This window comes from Schistosoma haematobium, chromosome 1, assembly GCF_000699445.3.
Source record: "Schistosoma haematobium chromosome 1, whole genome shotgun sequence".
NCBI lineage: Eukaryota > Metazoa > Platyhelminthes > Trematoda > Strigeidida > Schistosomatidae > Schistosoma > Schistosoma haematobium.
The window spans coordinates 17,589,401-17,607,119 of record NC_067196.1 but is presented as its reverse complement, the minus strand read 5'-3'; the positions used below and the strand labels follow the sequence as shown (position 1 = coordinate 17,607,119).

The window sequence follows — 17,719 nt, the reverse complement described above, 5'->3', positions numbered from 1 at the left end:
ATTGAAGCCTTGGTTATACGAAAATTGAAACCCCCTTTATGTGTTCAAAAACAATTTGTACTTACACTTAACCTACCCTGGTAGTACTGATTTACTGTCCAGAGTGGTAATCACATTTGTTTTTGTGTACTTTAATATTTTTTCCTTTGTTATGACTTACCCTTAACCTATCTAGTTGACCTTTTAATTTTTCATATATAAATGTTCTTAACAAGTATATGTGTGATCAGATTGTTCGAAATGTATTGGGCAAATATATCACATAATTCTGATAAACTACGTCTTCTCATTGCATTATGGAATTTATTACTCCAGAATGTAGGTGTGGCTCCATCCATCGACTCTTTCAAAAGAAAGTCGGATCAACTGAGAGACCACCATTGCCAGGACTAACACAGGCTGTCAAGCGTCCTATCTCTTCCAAATTGAAACTGAAACTGAACTGTTGGGAGCCAGCGCGGCATTCACGCTGCACGCTACTGGTGTGTTTCTAGCTCATTTGGAATTTTATTTATACTAGTTTTGGCTCTTGGTAACGTAGTGTCGGGTGATTTTCTATTCCACCCAGTTATTTAACAAATACGACTGAAGTTGTGATTTCAGTATGTCCATGTTAAAATTCCTTTCGAAAGCTTCAGACAGTTGTCAAAATACCTTAATATAATCATACTGACCAACGTAGACAATTCCTAAGATAGCCGTGAAAAAATGCTGATAAATATAAATTAGTCAGTAGGCAAAAAATATGAGCAAATTGTAGTACGAGTACAATCTCCCAACTCTGGGATAAAATTCGTCAATTGTGAAAAAGTTTTAGGGTAAATGTGACTGAGAACCATAAAGTTTCATACCGCCTGTTGATTTTCTATTTAAACGGAAGAATCTACTAAGAATGTGCTACTTTTGGGCTGTTAATAGACTTCTTTGTAAAACGCACAAGATAATTATCTTGAGCATTTTACAGTCATTAGTTTGCTTCAGGTAAGTATAGTTATGACGAGAGTAAATCTTACTAAGTTGAGCAACTCTTTAAATGGGATCGGAAGAGAAAATCTGGTAGTCAGCTAGTCAAAATACAGGCGATATAAATAAATAATTCACCACATAAAAACCTGAAACAGTCTAGGTCAAAATCAGAGTAAATGAGCGATTTGTAGACATGTGGATGAACGCCTACAGTTTTTTCTCCGACTTGGGTGTAAAAATGCATTATTATCTCTGTAAATGTCTACTTGTTCCATTACAGTTCCTTATGAGTACCCATTTATATTTATTGGCCAGAATTTTCATAACATGTTTCTCAACTCAAAACCCACTGCGTCTAATGCCTTATGGTGTGTTTATTTATTTACTTAAACATTGATACAAGGAGGCACCGAATAGATATGCGCCGCATAGACCATTCGATTTGTGTGAGGGCCGTAATACTGCCCAGGTGCCCAAACCGAAGCAGGTGGTTTTCTTAGGGGGCCACACCTGGAGCCTTCGACCTAAAGGTCAGATCCACAAGGCAGTAGAGCATCGTAAGGAGATGCAGTCCCATGGTGGCCAGTGACCAACAATTGGTTCATACGCCATTTGTTCTGTCAGGATACTGGAGCCCATGGGTACCATTGGTTTGGAATCAGGGTTTTTTCAAACTCTCCTAGTCCTTATTGCTAGGCTACCTGTCTTTAAATCTGTGCCTGTCTTTTGATTTGTGTATTTATTAGTATCTATTCCACGCTATAATTACTTATTAAACCACCTTATGGTTGATATCTGCTGTTTGTGACATTTTATTTGTGTCTTTTATCTCATAGCATTACTTCCTTTTTAAGACTTCTCCACTCGATCTTGGATGGAAAACCGACGATCTTTAGAGTCCCTAACAGTTTTGGAGCTGGAAGAATTGCTCTCAAAGCAGCTTCACTTACGCGACCAGTTTGTCAAATGAGAACATCTGATTCATTTATTTTAGTTTTCTTCCCAAGTTGCCTGATTCCGGTGAAAAACTAGTAAGGTCAATTGAAAAGATTCGGGATATATTATCAGAGAAAAAGGTACTGAAGTCTTAACCAGTCGTACGGTGATTCCTTCCTATAGACTCGCCTCCTCAAAGATGACGAAAGCCATCCCATAGCGAATAAGGAAACAAAGGTCACTCATGGATTATCAAAGTAATATGTTATCTCATATAATTAAAGAAATGTACTTCCAGTTTGACTTCGATTCATGAAGGAAGCGAATCGGAAACCTGTACTAATACAGATCCTAAAGAAGATTCCATTGATAGTCTATCAAATAATCTTTCCAATATATCTATTAGTTTACGTAAGTACTTGTATATTTCCAACCTTTATTTACACATTCTACTTGTTTTAGCTTTTAGTAAAGTCTTACCATGTGATAGCATTTAATCACTTGATGATCAACTTCCACAAACATAACATGTTCTCTAGACCATAAAAGTATAAAGTGCTTAAAAAACAGCTTGTATCTGAGATCACTCTTAGTGATTATCCATTGGAAATTATCAAGAATTTCGTGTCTGTGAAGCGGTGGCTTGATGGTTGAGGGGTTCGGCTGTCACTCGTCAAGTCCTAGGTTCGAGCCTCGTTTTATCTAATTCGCTTTACGCAATCGGTTAGTCTCATTATCTTTCACACTTAGTGTGGCTCATACGGAAGTAGCCGGTGAATGAGTCAACCTAATTTCTGATTTCGCACTTCTGGATAGTTTCATGACCTATGGTAATAGACCCACCGATGATATTAGTCTTCATGTAGGGAAAGCTAAAGCGATTCACACCAATCTTGATCATCTTCGGCACTGTTTTGATCAAGTCTATCTATCCTTGTAAAAACTGGCCTACAAAGTCATAAGTTTTACTATCAAGTTTTGATTTGATAGTCTTAAATAACTTAAGCACTGAGTAATTTGTTTTTGATAATGAAGTAATAATATATTTGTAATACCCCAATGAACAGGAAATCCAATACATATTCCGGCAAACTAAATTAACGTGATTGGTCTTCCAACTCAGTAGTACATGGATCCACTTACCCGACTGTTAGTTACACCTAATTCAGATGTGAACATAACACTCAAAAGAATTTTAGAACCAATGACCTATACATCCATTTGAATTATAGTATATTTGTAATATCTCATTTGGATTGCTGACCTGTGGTATTGTAATTTGTTTCGTCATAGAAGAACAAACCAAATTACATTAGAACAATTTTAAATGGTACGAATTGGAAAGTCAAAACATTTAATGTACCCTGAACAAGCCTAATTGTGCTAATGTTACTATCATTCAGGTCAGAGGTGATTCTATACAAGACATGTGTGTGTATTCGTGTATATTTAAGTGGGTGTGAAAAAATATGATCTTTTTAACGTGAAGGTTTAGCGTTACTTTGTATGTATGCTAACGGTTTAAGGTTTGAGCAGGTTAAGTGTTGCCATTTGAAATAATGGTCCCAGTTCAATGAATAGTTAGTTCACGAGTATGTGGATTCGTGTACAATTGAGTTGAAAAATTAATTAACGTAATTTAGTTTATCAAAATACATGTACTGAGGGTTTCATCAGTTAAATTAGTTAGTATTTACTTGCAGTAGATCATGTCTAAATCTTAGTCATTCTAGATAAAATTTTAGTCTAGTTTGGTTTCCATATCTTTTAATATTCATGCCTCTACAGTATATTGTATTATCATATTTTAAAGGAATAGGTAGTCTGAATGTAAGACTCATAAATTTTACCGTGATCTTTTAACAACTTTCATTATCCTGTAAGAGCTGATCTCTATTTCCATAATTTATCTGCTCAACGCATGCCACCGTCAAGATTTGAATAAGTACCTCAAGATGAGTGTGATTCGTAGTTTACATTTAATCACGGGCACATGTTTTACGATTGGTACCGTGAAAATATTTTAATACTTCCATAGCATCCTTGTCATTCAATGGCTGACGTTTTGGAAAAATCTCATGCACTTTACTAGTTTCATATGTATTACTTCATTATATTATATTACTACAGCTTGTAATGATACTACTTCAGATTCGGATGAAAAATATGATAATATTTCATGTTTATCGTATGATGAGTATACTGGCATTAGACAATCGTTAAATCTTCCATGCTCTTATATTTCAAGTTCGTTCCAATGGTTCACCTTCACATTTCGGTTCGTGGGTAATTTAGTATATTTATCTGTATTGGATTGTAGGTAAGCATTCGGTATAAAAATAATAATTGTAATTAACTATTTTACCCCCGCTGCCTTGTTTCGCTTTTCTGTTACTTTCTGTGCAAAGCAGCATAATGTATTGATTACTATGAACACTTAAGTCTATTTATTTATTTGAATACATAAATACTGACACAAGGGGGAACCAGATACATATGCGCCACACAAATCTCATTTCATTTGTGTGAGGGCTGTAATACTTCCCGGGTATCCAAACCGAAGCAGGTGGTTTTCTTAGGGGGCCATACCCGGAAGCTTCGACCTAAAGGTCAGATCCACAAGGCAGTGGAGCATCGTAAGGAGATGCAGTCCCATGGTGGCCAGTGACCAACAATTGGTTCATACGCCATTTGTTCTGTCAGGATACTGGAGCCCATGGGCACCATCGATTTAGAATCAGGGTATTCCAACTTCCCTAGGTGGACTCTCCGTGTCCAACAACTCGGTTAATGCTCTGGAATTCTCTTTTCGTCCTCTCAATTTCGTAAATAACACCCACGCCGCGAGAAGGCAGTGAGTAGGACTTCTCCGGCAGAGGCTATGTACGTGTGGCCATGTGAGAGCATTTCGAGAGGGAGAGCGTACTCTCTCCACTCTCGGCCGTACCAGGGCATCTGGGGGTGAACACTTATGTCACTGACAACCTGTCAAAGCTTCAATGGTAATCATGCTTGAACAAGGTATTGCAAGCTTTAAACTTACGAATTTATTTGTTCGTCATAACTTGCACAATTTTCAGTATGGAAAAATACCCGAGCTATGGTATTCTGGAAGTTGTTTACAGTTAATTTATTTGAGAACCTTACAAAATTAAACATTCATATTAATTGGTTCTTGACTCAAAGAATTTCGGGAAGTAAAATGAGTAACAACAAAACATAGTATCTATAGATGACTTACATTTAGAAACCAGATTTGATTTGTGGACTGAATTGTATCACTGAGATGAAGTTGGTACTTAGTATGGAGGGTTACCAAGATACAGCTCAGTATATTGAGTACCCTGTTTGCTGTTGATTCCAGCATCTATTGGCTTCATTGTTCACAATCGTTCAGTTGTTTAAATTACTACTATAATATAACTAGCAGTTATCGGTTAGCTCTGATAGGTGGCTTCTGTTGGTACTATGGTCAACCTGATCCCCATTATCTGGCTAGGGATAATGAATAGCAAGTGGGATGTAATGTACCACAATACGATTTTACTTCGTTTTTTTTTCATGTAGATATGATGGTCACCACGTATTTAGAAAATGTAATGTTTATTTACTTCCTAAACTCACACTAAGTAGACAACCCAAAATTTCTTTTGTTTGGTTTAAATTTGTTGACCATACGTTTGTTTTCCCTGGTACTCCCGAACAATTAATCGTTGTTTGTAGGACTCTCTGTGCCTTTCATGAGATATTCATTTGTGTTTTTTGGTTGTCGTTTATTCATTAATTTCAAGAAAATGTAAATAAATTCTCCATAAATGTATTTTGAGGTGCTTTGTTGGTCTTGACGAAATACAGACACATACTTCGTAGGTAAATATATGAAATACAAGCACGCGTTTTACTAAGATTCTCTCAAAAAGTGAGTATCAAGATTTTGCATTACATTATCAAGCAAGCGGCTTAATAAAACAGACTATTTTTTCACAAAAATAATCCTTACACATTTTAAATGAAATCCTCTGTAGAATCTACATGTTTCATGAACTACTTTTCCTGCGCGTACTTCGTAGATTATAACTTGTGTTTATTTTCAAATTACGCTTCGAGTCACACTTTGGTTGCTTGAAATACTGTGTAGCTGGGAAGACCAAAGTTGAAACAAATGATGCTGTGAGCTGGAAATATCATCTTGTAGACTAAGTATTCAACTCCCTATGGTTATTTCTCCCTCGAAAGTCAATTTTGAAAACTGAACAGCATCTTTCTCATGTATTGATGGAGCTCTAAGTATAGTGTACAGAAAATACAAGTACAAAACAAACCATTCGTTGATCCATTTGGATTTCAATAGGTGTAAAAGGCATTCATCTGAAACATAGTATCTCAGCCCCATGTCAAACTTCCCAAGATAACTTCACCTTTAATTTATATCCTAAAATCTGTAGGTACTTTATCAACCCGATCCACTTCAATTTGAGATACTGTAGTCTGGTTCACTTTTACTATTCTTATGACTTGAGTTGGTCAAAAATATTTACCGATCAGAGAACATATGTTAATTAGTCGTTAGTTTTTAAAAAATTATTTCTATTTATTTTAGCAATCCTAATCGAAGCCTTTTACGTGCTGGTCTTGTAAACACATGGTTTCCTGATATGAATTGTATTAACGCAGTGAGTAAATTTATATGTACAAATAAGTATTATTTGGTATACTTATAAACACACTAATGGATATCAAGTACACAAATAATATCGTATTATTGAAAATAAATTATTGACTTGCAATTCCTTCTCAAAGTTTCATACAAGTTGGTTATTAATACGTATTAAGTTTTTTAATTTCCCGTTGCTCATTTGCTACACCGAACTCATCAGTGTATGTTGGAATATTTGTTCATTGTACGAGTATTTGATCGGAACCACATTAATTTCGTAAATGCAAGCGAAATACGCAAAGTTATTGTTTGTTATGTGGCTTAAAATTGATCGGGTTATGACAGACACATTAAATCGTTATTGTTTTAGATAAATAATAATATCCTAATATCTTTTCTTCTTTTATCTCTTAGTTCTTTATTACTATTGATGTTGTTTTTTTGATTAACAGGCTTACTACTATCTTCTTGTTGTTCATTTCTTTTGTTATACCATTTGTGAAGTGTAACAACTTTAATCTTTACAGTGTTACACAAGATTCCCCTCTGTTTTCATCCGATTGTCTGCTTACGTAGTATTCATTTAGAAATTAAATAGACATTCAGATCTGTTTAACTAATCTATTCGCAGTATGTGACCATATTCTATCCTACATTGACATCACATTAGATGTTTTATCATAGGAAAATTTGTGTTGTACATTATTGTATTTCATATGCATCACATCACCCTTAGTCCATGTTATAAAAGATACTAATCTATTTATTTCATTCAACAATACACAGATAAGTTATTTGTTAGCAATTATTATTTCCTTTGTAATGAAGGGTCATTATAACCATCGGACTTTTTATTTCAGCTTCTTGAAGTCCAATTACATTTTTACGTATGTTTTTCTTATCTTGTTTGCAAAGTTTCCTATTACTAACATTTTTGGAAGTAGTTTTTTTCCATTCGTTGATATTATTTATTGATAACGCAATTCATTTTGCCAGCTATCAAGATAAAAATCATCAGGCTCATTTCTCCTAACAATTAAGTCTTTCTAGGTGAAACCACATTGTTATGATTTACGATGGCCTACTGTAATCCCAAATTACAATCAATCGGGAGATTCTAATATGATAGGGAATACATGCAAACCAGTTGGACTGAACAGCTAATGCACTGCAATACTTTAACATCAATATTCCGCACTCACAATTAATGTAAAGATTATAAATTTTTTATTTTTAATAGAAGTTAAAAATTTGTAATAAAACAGTTATGTTTATATAGCAGCAGTTATACAACCATGAGGCATCTTAGTAGTAGCAAGATAAAGTAAGAGTAACCAATTTGAGGAGTCCCATACTAGGACGAAACGGCCGTCCAGTGCTTCCAGGTTTTCCATGGTGGTCTAGATTCAAGTGACTCATGATTTCAATCAGAAATATGAGTTGGAAAAAAGTCATTACGGTTATCCTAACGCGTAAGATGTACCATTTATTAACAAAAACTGTAATTTTGAGCCTTCAAACGACACATGAATATAATTCACTATATTATTATAACCTTTTTTCAAAAAACTAAGTCTACCATTATAAGAATCTCAACTTTCTATTTTACGCTCTTTTTTTTAAAAAAAATACTTAGAAATCCACTTTGAATGAAATACCATTGAAAAAAATATCACTTAGTCAACCAATACATGCATTACATGATTTATGGTTATTTATGTCAACAACCAGTGGTAAAAATAAAGTTGTAATATCGAATGCAAGGACCTATTGCCTTATATGCTACTCTTCAAATAATAACATTAATAATTCTAGCAATTTCGATGATATAATTTATCTTAGTCGGTTAATACGTTCTACGCGTCATTCGAATATTGTTCGTTCAGCTCAGCCGCATGATTGTTATTTCTCTAATGCTTTTTATGCCTTGAATACAATAACTCTCAGTAATAATGCCAATAATGATAATAATATTAGTAATAATAAGATTGATAAAATTGTTCAATTCATGAATGATATGGAAAAACAAGATAATCATTTGTCACATTGTAAAACATCACCTACACATATCAGTCGAGAATTTATTAAAAAATGTTATGAACTCTATGAATTAATGTTTGACAAGTTGCCTTCACCTTCGAATAACGACGAAAACACAATGAATAATGTAGTATTACGGTATTTTTCAAATTCATTGGAATATTTGAAGTTGTCCAAAGCTAAAACAATAATGTGGATGGAGGTAAACTACTTTTTTTAATTTGTTTAATATTTTGATCGTTTATAAATTCTGATCTTCCCGATTTCTTTGAGTTTATTTTGCTTACAGTAGTATCCCTTGTTGTTGGGATATTCAAAAAAATATCCCAATAATTATCCTGTTAAGTCTAATGGTGTCCTTGGACTTTAAATGGACATTTCCTATTGGTCAATATTTATTTCACTTGTCAAATATTGTACAAATGTTGTTTTCTATTTTATGGTACGATGTGGTCTGCTTGATTGGTATATAAACAGAGTATGTCTGAAATATGATGATTTATATCTCAGAGGCTGAGACTTGTGTTCTGGACTCAACTGGCCGGGCTAGACAGGGAAGCGAGACCAATCGGAACTCTAGGCCATTCTTACGTGTCTTACACGTCTTTGGATCGATCGGTAATTCGCTAACCTCCAATCTGCAGCATCTCACGTTACAACACTTGTAAATACAAAAACAAGGTTTTGTTAACTTAAACGCGTAAATATTCTTATGATTATTTCATTCTACTTGTTTGCAGTGAACTGTAAAGCATCAATTGTCTGTTAGATTCGGCTAACAGCATTGTTTACGATTGTATATATATCGACTTATACTCAGCACTATTGATTATTACTTATTTTAATTCAAATAATCTTCATTATCGTCCTCCACTGAGAACCTGGGAATACATTGAAACTGTTTCGTTCTACCTTAGAACTCCTCAGTAGTGGACGCTTACGAATTCTTATGGGATTTAATAAAGGATCTTCACGAATCTCAACAAGCATTGTACGCTGGATTACTAAGTCATAGTCTCATCTTCAGCCTGTTCGTAATATACAACGATCCTTAACCAATGTCATCGTTCAATAACTACATCATTTTCCACTTAGTTGATTCTAGAGGTTACTGTTTCCTGTTAGAATGTACGGAAACTCATCTGGTAGCCAGTCATTAGTGAGGACACAATGAACGGTTTGATTCTGATTTAATGATCTAGAAGTATTATACTCTCCGTACGACATTAAGGTTGTTGGTCTGACCCCGAATTTGGAGTTGTGTCTTATCACTCCTGAGAATTTATGAGCTACAGAGAAACATTTTTTCTATTCCTTGGTTTCAATGGTCATATAGCTGGCATCATTGTTTCTATGGTTTTGTTGATCAAGTCAGTCAAGTGCTTACTGAAAATAGCTAGAACATCCAAGAAAAACTACCTAAAAAACAAGGTTCCACTACTTATTTGCGATAATAATATGGCCTGCATTCATTTAATGGACTGAGTTTGAAGTTATCACAACCAAAACACCCTAATATTCAAATCTATTATCTGAGATACTGCTGTATCCACTAGTTTTCATTGAAATGTTTAAAATGCGAGACCAAATCGTTAGTTTCAATAAATATGTTTGTTAGCATTGTTTCATACTTATTTAAATTTTTATACACTTTTGACAGGCACCTATTGAGCTATATCTTTTGCGTGAACTTAAAACTGCTTGCAGTATCATGACGAATAAATCTACTTTGGCTTCAACAAACAACAAAGTCAATGATTTGAATAAAATATCTGACAATATTTTACGTCGATTAGCCGTTGTTGGTTTAGGTCGAACCCGTTTAACCCGTTTAGCTGGTCTAGGCGGGTGGAAACAATTTGCTGGGTTTTTATCTTATCATCCGTCGTCATCATCATCGATTTCAGGAAATTCCAAGATTACTAGTCACACAAATGAAGAAGCGGATATCGTTAGAAATGCTTTTGTCACTGATGATCTAGAAACTATTCGTATACTTTATGTTTATTTTCGTAATGTTTACAAGTAAGCTAATGTTTACTAATATTTTTCAATATTCAAAATTGTTTTTAACTAACTCAGTCTGAGTAGTCTTAATATATATTAATTCTCTTGCTTTCAGACACTGTGGTATGAAGGAGATTAGCTAGAAAGTGTTCTCTTATTAAGTTAAAATGTATTCATTCGCTACTAGTTGGATGACTGTTAGTTATTTCCCTTGTATAGGAGCTATTTAAATGAAAATTGGTCTGGATTTGATACAATAACCTCACCGTAAATTATTGGTATTTGTTAACCTCGAAGCTATGCATTGGTTATCATTGGTTTATATTGTTGAGTCACAAAGTTTCTAGAACTTCATAATTTATCGGACTTATCACATTTAAATAAAGCTTTATTCATATTTATAATAATGCCTAGTTGTATGAAATCTATTGTTCGTCTTGTTCAGTTGTTAATTTCTATTCCATTTACCTACGCCCTATGTTTTTGTCTTTATTTAGCCCATGGTGGGAAGTTTTGTTTTAAATTCCTCGAATAGATACTTCTCTAAGACTATCTTCTGTCACAAAACGTGATACGATCGTTTTAAACCCATTCATTCTGTTCACTTTTTCTACTCGTTGTTTTTGTCATTTCTTCTTCTACCTAGAAATCTTGATCGTCATGAAAGATGTTATTTAGAAAATAATAATAACCATCATCATAAAAATCTAATGAAGCCATTCTCATCGACGAAGTTATCCAATAAACAGCATCGTCCATTTCTATTGTCCTACTTAGATTATCACTGTGATAATGTCGAATTCGATGATGTTACTAATAAACATGATAAAAAATATATATTAAGTGACAAAATACAAGCATGGATATCTTCTGGTAATCAATTATTCGATCCTCTTGGGCATCGTCAATTATGCCCACTCAATATAGATCAATCAATAGACCTAATGAAAAATGTACAAGCAAACTATGAAGTAAGAAATCAGATTTGTTTTATTTTAAAAATGTGTTTATAACTCCCCCTGGATCTCTTCTAGGATTACTATCGGTCACGAGCCTGGATAAAGTAGGAGTGTTTATAAACATGGATTTATTTATTAATTCTAGGTAGCAATAAAGCAATATTACAATTCTTATTTATTAGTTTAAACACTTGATTTTCTTGATTTAACAAATAAACTCCAACTCTATGGTCTATATCTCCTAGTTCAGTATTTGAACAATTGGATAATCTCTTTAGCCTTAACATGACAAGTATAATTCGTGACTTATCGTACAAACTTTCATATATCCACGTATTTTCAGTAAACCTAGAGAACGTGGTATAAACCGAGTACTAAGAACAACGTCATACATACTAAGTAAAGTTCTTGTCCATTGAACTGGATATTCGTTGTTGAACATTCATTTGGAAAAAAACTTATTTATTAAATGTTAGACTGTTTCTCATATCTGTTGTAGCATTTTGAGTTGAAGTTATCAGATAGTCTATGGAAAATGTTTTGATTTTTAGCTTTTTACAATATTTTGGGATCCTTAGTCAACCGTCACTCAAATGTGTATTAAACGGGTGGGCTATCTTAGTTTTCTCCTTGAATTTTAAGACAACTATTCTTTACCATCTGATTTTATGCATTAGACACTAAAAGTTTACGTATCAGTAAATGTCTTGTAAAATTCATAATTTCATTTCAATCCTACTTCACAATTTTTTTAACTGTCTACGGTTATAGCAACAGCGAACTTGGAAAAAACGTTGATTAAACCGTGTAGGTCATCGTATTGTGAACATCAACCACATAAAAAGAAAGTTTTCTAAAGGATTTTATCAAGAATAGCTATTGTTATGGTTACAAAAAGTCACTTCTGAAAAATCGTAACGTGTCCTAACACCTTAAGCTTATCTTGGTGTACAGACTGATATTTCTTAATGCTGTCATGTGTATATACCTTAAAACTAACTTCCCGTGAGTTGTAAACAATTAAGTTTTATTAATTTTAGTAAACAGAAAGGCTCAACTTGCTTACACTAGGTATGATAATCAAGAGTCATTTGTCTGTTAAGGAATGGGTATGTAATATGCACTATAACCTTGTTCACATCTGTCTCCTTCGAAGGTCATTGATATGAGAAGCTTGCTAGAATTTCGTAACCTATGTTTTTACTGTATCACTTAACTGATAAAACCAGTGGCTAAGCACTATTAAGATCGTTCGCTGTTCTCAACAAAAAAAGATGAAACTATGATTTATTTGTAAATTTGCATTTAGTATAAATGACGTTTAGAGCCGACAAGCAGGAACACGTGGAAGACCTAACAGTGACAGCAGAAAAAGCTGCAGGAGAAGGAAATATGAAACAACTATATGACACAACGAAAAATCTAGCAGGGGAATATAGTAAACCAGAGAGACCGGTAAAGTACAAAGAAGGTAAGCCAGTTACTAAGATTCAGGAACAGATGGGTGGAAGAATTCGAGGAACTCTTGAATAAATAAGCTCGACTGAGTCCACCAGACATCAAAGCAGCACACACAGACCTTCCTATAGATGTCACTCTACTAACGATCGAAGAAATCACCATGGCCGCCAGACAAATCAAGAGTGGGAAAACAACAGGACCTGACAATATACCACTGAAGTCAGATATAGAGGCAATCGCGAACATGCTTCACACTTTATTCAGGAAGATTTGGGGGAAGAACAAGTATCGACAAACTAGGAAGAATGACACCTCATCTAGATACCAAAGAAAGGAGATCTGAGCAAATGTGAAAACTACAGAAGCATCACTCTACTGTCAGTACCAGGAAATGTTTTCAACAAAGTTTTGCTGAACCGGATGAAAGATTCAGTAGACGCCCGACTTCGACACCAATAGACTGGATTTCGTAAGGATCGGTCACGACACTACGAATCATCGTTGAACAATCAGTTGAGTGGAACTCTTCACTATATATCATCTTCCTTGACTATGAGAAAGCGTTTGACAGTGTAGATAGGAGAACATCATGGAACCCTCTTCGACGCTATAGTGTGCTGGAGAAGGTCGTCAACATCATACGGAATTCATACTACGGACTACACTGCAAAGTAGTGTATTGAGGATAGCTCGCAGGTACATTCTAAGTGAAGACCGGTGTCGAACAACTTTGCTTACTCTCTCCCTTTCACTTTCTTCTGGAAGTCGACTGGATTATTTAGACTTCGGCATCTGACGGGAAGCACGGAATCGAATGGACAGCTCTGAATTAGTTAGAAGATTCGGACTTCTCAAATAACCTAGCTCTTCTATCCCATACACACCAACAAGTGCAGACGAAGACAGCCAGTGAAGCAGCAGCCTCTGAAGCAGTAGGCCTCAACATACACAAAGGTCAAAGCAAGATCCTGAAATAGAAATCTAAGGACACTATCTCAACCAAATGTGATGAAGGAACTCTGGAAGAGGTGGAAACTTTCACGTACGTGGACAGCATCATCGATGAACGAGGAGGATCCGATGGGAACGTAAAGGCAAGGATCGGCAAAGCAAGGGCTTTATTCCTACAGTTGAATAATATATGGAACTCAAAACAACTGTCAGCCAATATCAAAGTCGGAATCTTCAATACGAATGTCAAGATAGTTCAACTGTACGGAGCTGGGACTTGGAGAACTACCACAACCATCATCAAAAAGTACAAGTATTCATAAATATTTGTCTACGCAAGATACTCCAGATCTGTTTGCCGGATGCTATGAGCAACAACTTTCTACTACTGTAGGAGCAAACGAACCAGCTTCTAGCTGAGGAGAAAATTAGGAAAAGATGTTGGAAGTGGATAGGACTTACATTGTGGAAATCATCAAACTGTATCACGAGGCAAGTGCTAACTTGGGATCCTAAAGGGGAGCGGAAGACAGGAAGGCCGAATAACATACTGCCGAGAATTGGAAGCAGAAATGAAAAGGATAAATAGCAACCAAAAGCAACTGGAAATAATCGCTCATTACAGAGTTTGATGAAGAATGCTGGTGTGCTGTCTATGCTCCTCCACTAGGGGTAACATGCCTATGTAAGTATAAATGATGTTAAATTATAGTTTGTTAGAGAATAGTTGTGTACTATTGTATTCTCTTCTATGACATTTATTCTTTTTTATTTAGAAATCTCGAATCAAATTAAAATTACCACCTTATCCTAGTATACCGGTAGAACCAATCAATTTGAATCGGTAAGTTTTTCTACTCTTAAATCCGAACTATATTATATGATCCGTTATAAAAGCTAGGAAATCATTCAAAAGAACTGTCTATTTTAAGCAGTGGAAATGATTTAATCTCTATTTGTAATAAGATCCTTGCCTTTTTAGCCTACGTGATCTATTTGACAATGCTTCTACTGGATTATATATGCATATAAATTTATTTGGACATACGTTTGTCATATACTGATAAACCGTACATGATTTGAGCTTAAATCAAGTTGCACTATTATTACTCATTTCGAGGTTCGTATTATTGAATCGTAGGTTCCCATGCCATTTCATCTACCAAGTTTTGAGGAATTAGGTGGTTATATTGTCCCTTATATAAAATAGTTGGAATCAGTCAGTCAGTCAGTAATAACGTAGAACTTCGTACGTACGTACATCAGTTCGAGTTGCCACACCACATTAGCACAGAGATGCAGTGGTCGATTCAAATCCCGTAGTGGTAGAGGTAATAAGAGTATAAGCAGTAATCGGGAAGATTAGTGTTTGGAGATGTTACTTAAAGAGTATAATACAGTGAAACAAATTTGGAAAGAGGAAAAAAGGGACATGAAGAATTCAGAAGATTAGAATTTGGGAGAACACAAAGAGTGGATGCACCTGCGCCACTGCAAACGATTTTGAGCCATGTCATTCAGGGTCTCTAACCATCGGTTGCTATCATCTCGCGGTCCCCAACCAGGTAGTCTACACCTACCAACATGACTCAGTTCACTTGTCAGTGACTTCATGGACTTGTGCCATGTTTTGGTTTGGCCGCCCCTAGCTTTCTTCCAACCTACTCCTATACCACTGAACATAGCACGTCGAGGCAGTCGGTCGTTGGGCATACGTAACACATGTCCCAGCCATCTCAACTGATGAAGTTTCACTACTTCATCAATTGATTTGCCATCCTTACTGTTGTGGATGCGGAGGAATAGACCAATAATTATCATGTTAAGTCCAATGGTGTCCTTGGACTTTAAATGGACATTTCCTATTGGTCGATATCTGTTCACTTGTTGAATATTGTACAAAATGTTGTTTTCTATTTTATGGTACGATGTGGTATGCTTGTTTGGTATATAAATAGAGCATGTCTGAAATACAATGATTCATATCTCCGAGGCTGTGACTTGTGTTCTGGACTCAACTGACTGGGCTAGACAGGGAAGTGAGACCAATCGAGACTCTAGGCCGTCCGTACGTGTTTACGTGTCATTGAATCGATCGATAAGTACGCTGCTCTCTAATTTTCCAGTCAAGGACACAACAATTAGCACAGGGTAAAAGTCGACCACAACTTAAAGTCATAACACTTACCTAGTACTACACGAAAATATCTAGTTAGTGGGATTCACTTTTTGATTTTGATTCTTTATGTATATTGTATAACAGACCAATTTTCGTGCAGTATTTACCTTGTTAGAACAATATTCACCCCCTCTTTAAATAGTTTCGTCGTACCGTTTATTACATGTCTATAATATTTAAATACACAAACATTTCATCATTCAGTAGAGGAAAATAAGGAATGTAACGCCTACATAAAGTAAGGGAGTAAATAATTCCAACTTCTAGCTATAATGGTTTTTTTCTAACACCAGATTATTGTTTGACTCTTGACCACATACATTCAGCTCTTACAACGTCATGGTACTTTCCACAATTGTCTTTGAAATTGGATTCATGGACCATTTATTTCTTGTTATATGACAGGCCAATAAAAATGTTTTTTGGTTTGTATACTATTGCTAGTTGACGAATCACAACTATTGGAACTACATATTATACAAATATTAAACAGTTCTTATTCTATAAAGTCACTCTTTATATCTCGATGATGTTATTTATTTATTCCCTGTAGTTACCGTGATCCATCACTTCTGTTATTGAAGGAAATGGACTCTTCGTCATCATCACTCTCCACATCTTCATCAGATGCAGAAAATTCAGATACAGATAATGACTCACTTGGACTTGAAGATGTTGACTAAAACGTTAGGCTTTTTTTCCTTACGATATATTGTATATATGTTATTTTTGATAGTTTCAAGAAATAAATTAAAATTTGACTTTATTATCTTATTGATCTAGCTTCTTTTTATTAATTATTTGTTAAACGTATTTATCTGTTCAATTATTATTTTGATTTGAAGATACAACTTGGTGGCTGCTCATTTTGGGTGTTGTCTTTGAGTTGATGTTATGTGTCTATGGGAGTACGAGTTATGTGTTTTTGTCTCAGCATTCCTCATTCCACTTTCCTAGTGTGTTAAATACGTCCTGCAAACAAACCTTCTCTCGTTCCATCGACCCATATCTACTCGTGTAATTAGTGGACTGAAGGCTAAATATTAGAAATCTTACCCTTCAAACATATTTACTCTATAACATACCATATAATTTCAGGATAGTGGTGTGATGGTGATTTATTGAACGCTTTAAACATCATTGTCGATGAAGATGACATGTTAGGACAATGGACTATTGTTTGGTTGTATCTTATTGGCTTGAGTTAGTGCATAAATGTTGACTCTTTGTTTAACACACGTATGTTCGCTGTGGCAAAATATGAAAGCAGTGTGGGGGTTATGCAAATCAAAATAAAACTTCCACTAATTGCTTTCGTATTTATTTAACTAGTGTATGACTGTTTGTGTTGACAATTATGTTGTTTGATCTAGTTGTTAATCATTGTAATTGAAATTAAGTGTATGATCATTCAGCTTTGTTGTCAGAGAGTTTAGACGGTTTGTACTTAGTCTCTTTACCCCATGTGTCCTACAATTATCTCACTCTCAAGGGCGACAGTGATATCCATCTGTAAGGTTATTTATTCTTATTCACTATCAGTTCCTGGTTATGATCTTGTGA

At 35.0% G+C, this 17,719-nt stretch overlaps 1 protein-coding gene across 1 annotated transcript; it reads left to right on the top strand.

Moving 5' to 3' along the window:
- Nucleotides 1–444: 444 nt before the first annotated feature.
- Nucleotides 445–17,431, top strand: MS3_00003924 (uncharacterized protein). The gene is made up of 12 exons (XM_051211800.1): nucleotides 445–482; nucleotides 1,803–1,923; nucleotides 1,961–2,042; nucleotides 2,086–2,159; nucleotides 2,201–2,313; nucleotides 4,033–4,222; nucleotides 6,503–6,575; nucleotides 8,196–8,801; nucleotides 10,260–10,624; nucleotides 11,253–11,577; nucleotides 14,754–14,821; nucleotides 16,710–17,431. The coding sequence occupies exons 2-12, from the start codon at nucleotides 1,841–1,843 to the stop codon at nucleotides 16,837–16,839; spliced, it is 2,109 nt and encodes a 702-aa protein (XP_051073286.1). The 5' UTR covers nucleotides 445–482; nucleotides 1,803–1,840; the 3' UTR covers nucleotides 16,840–17,431.
- The last annotated feature ends 288 nt before the right edge of the window (nucleotides 17,432–17,719 follow it).

Coding starts and splice junctions, on each gene's coding strand:
- MS3_00003924 (XM_051211800.1), top strand. CDS start 1,841: ATGGAAAACCGACGATCTTTAGAGTCCCTAACAGTTTTGGAGCTGGAA. Junction 2,160..2,200: donor GTCACTCATGGATTATCAAA/GTAATATGTTAT, acceptor ATGTACTTCCAG/TTTGACTTCGATTCATGAAG. Junction 11,578..14,753: donor ATGTACAAGCAAACTATGAA/GTAAGAAATCAG, acceptor TTTTTTATTTAG/AAATCTCGAATCAAATTAAA.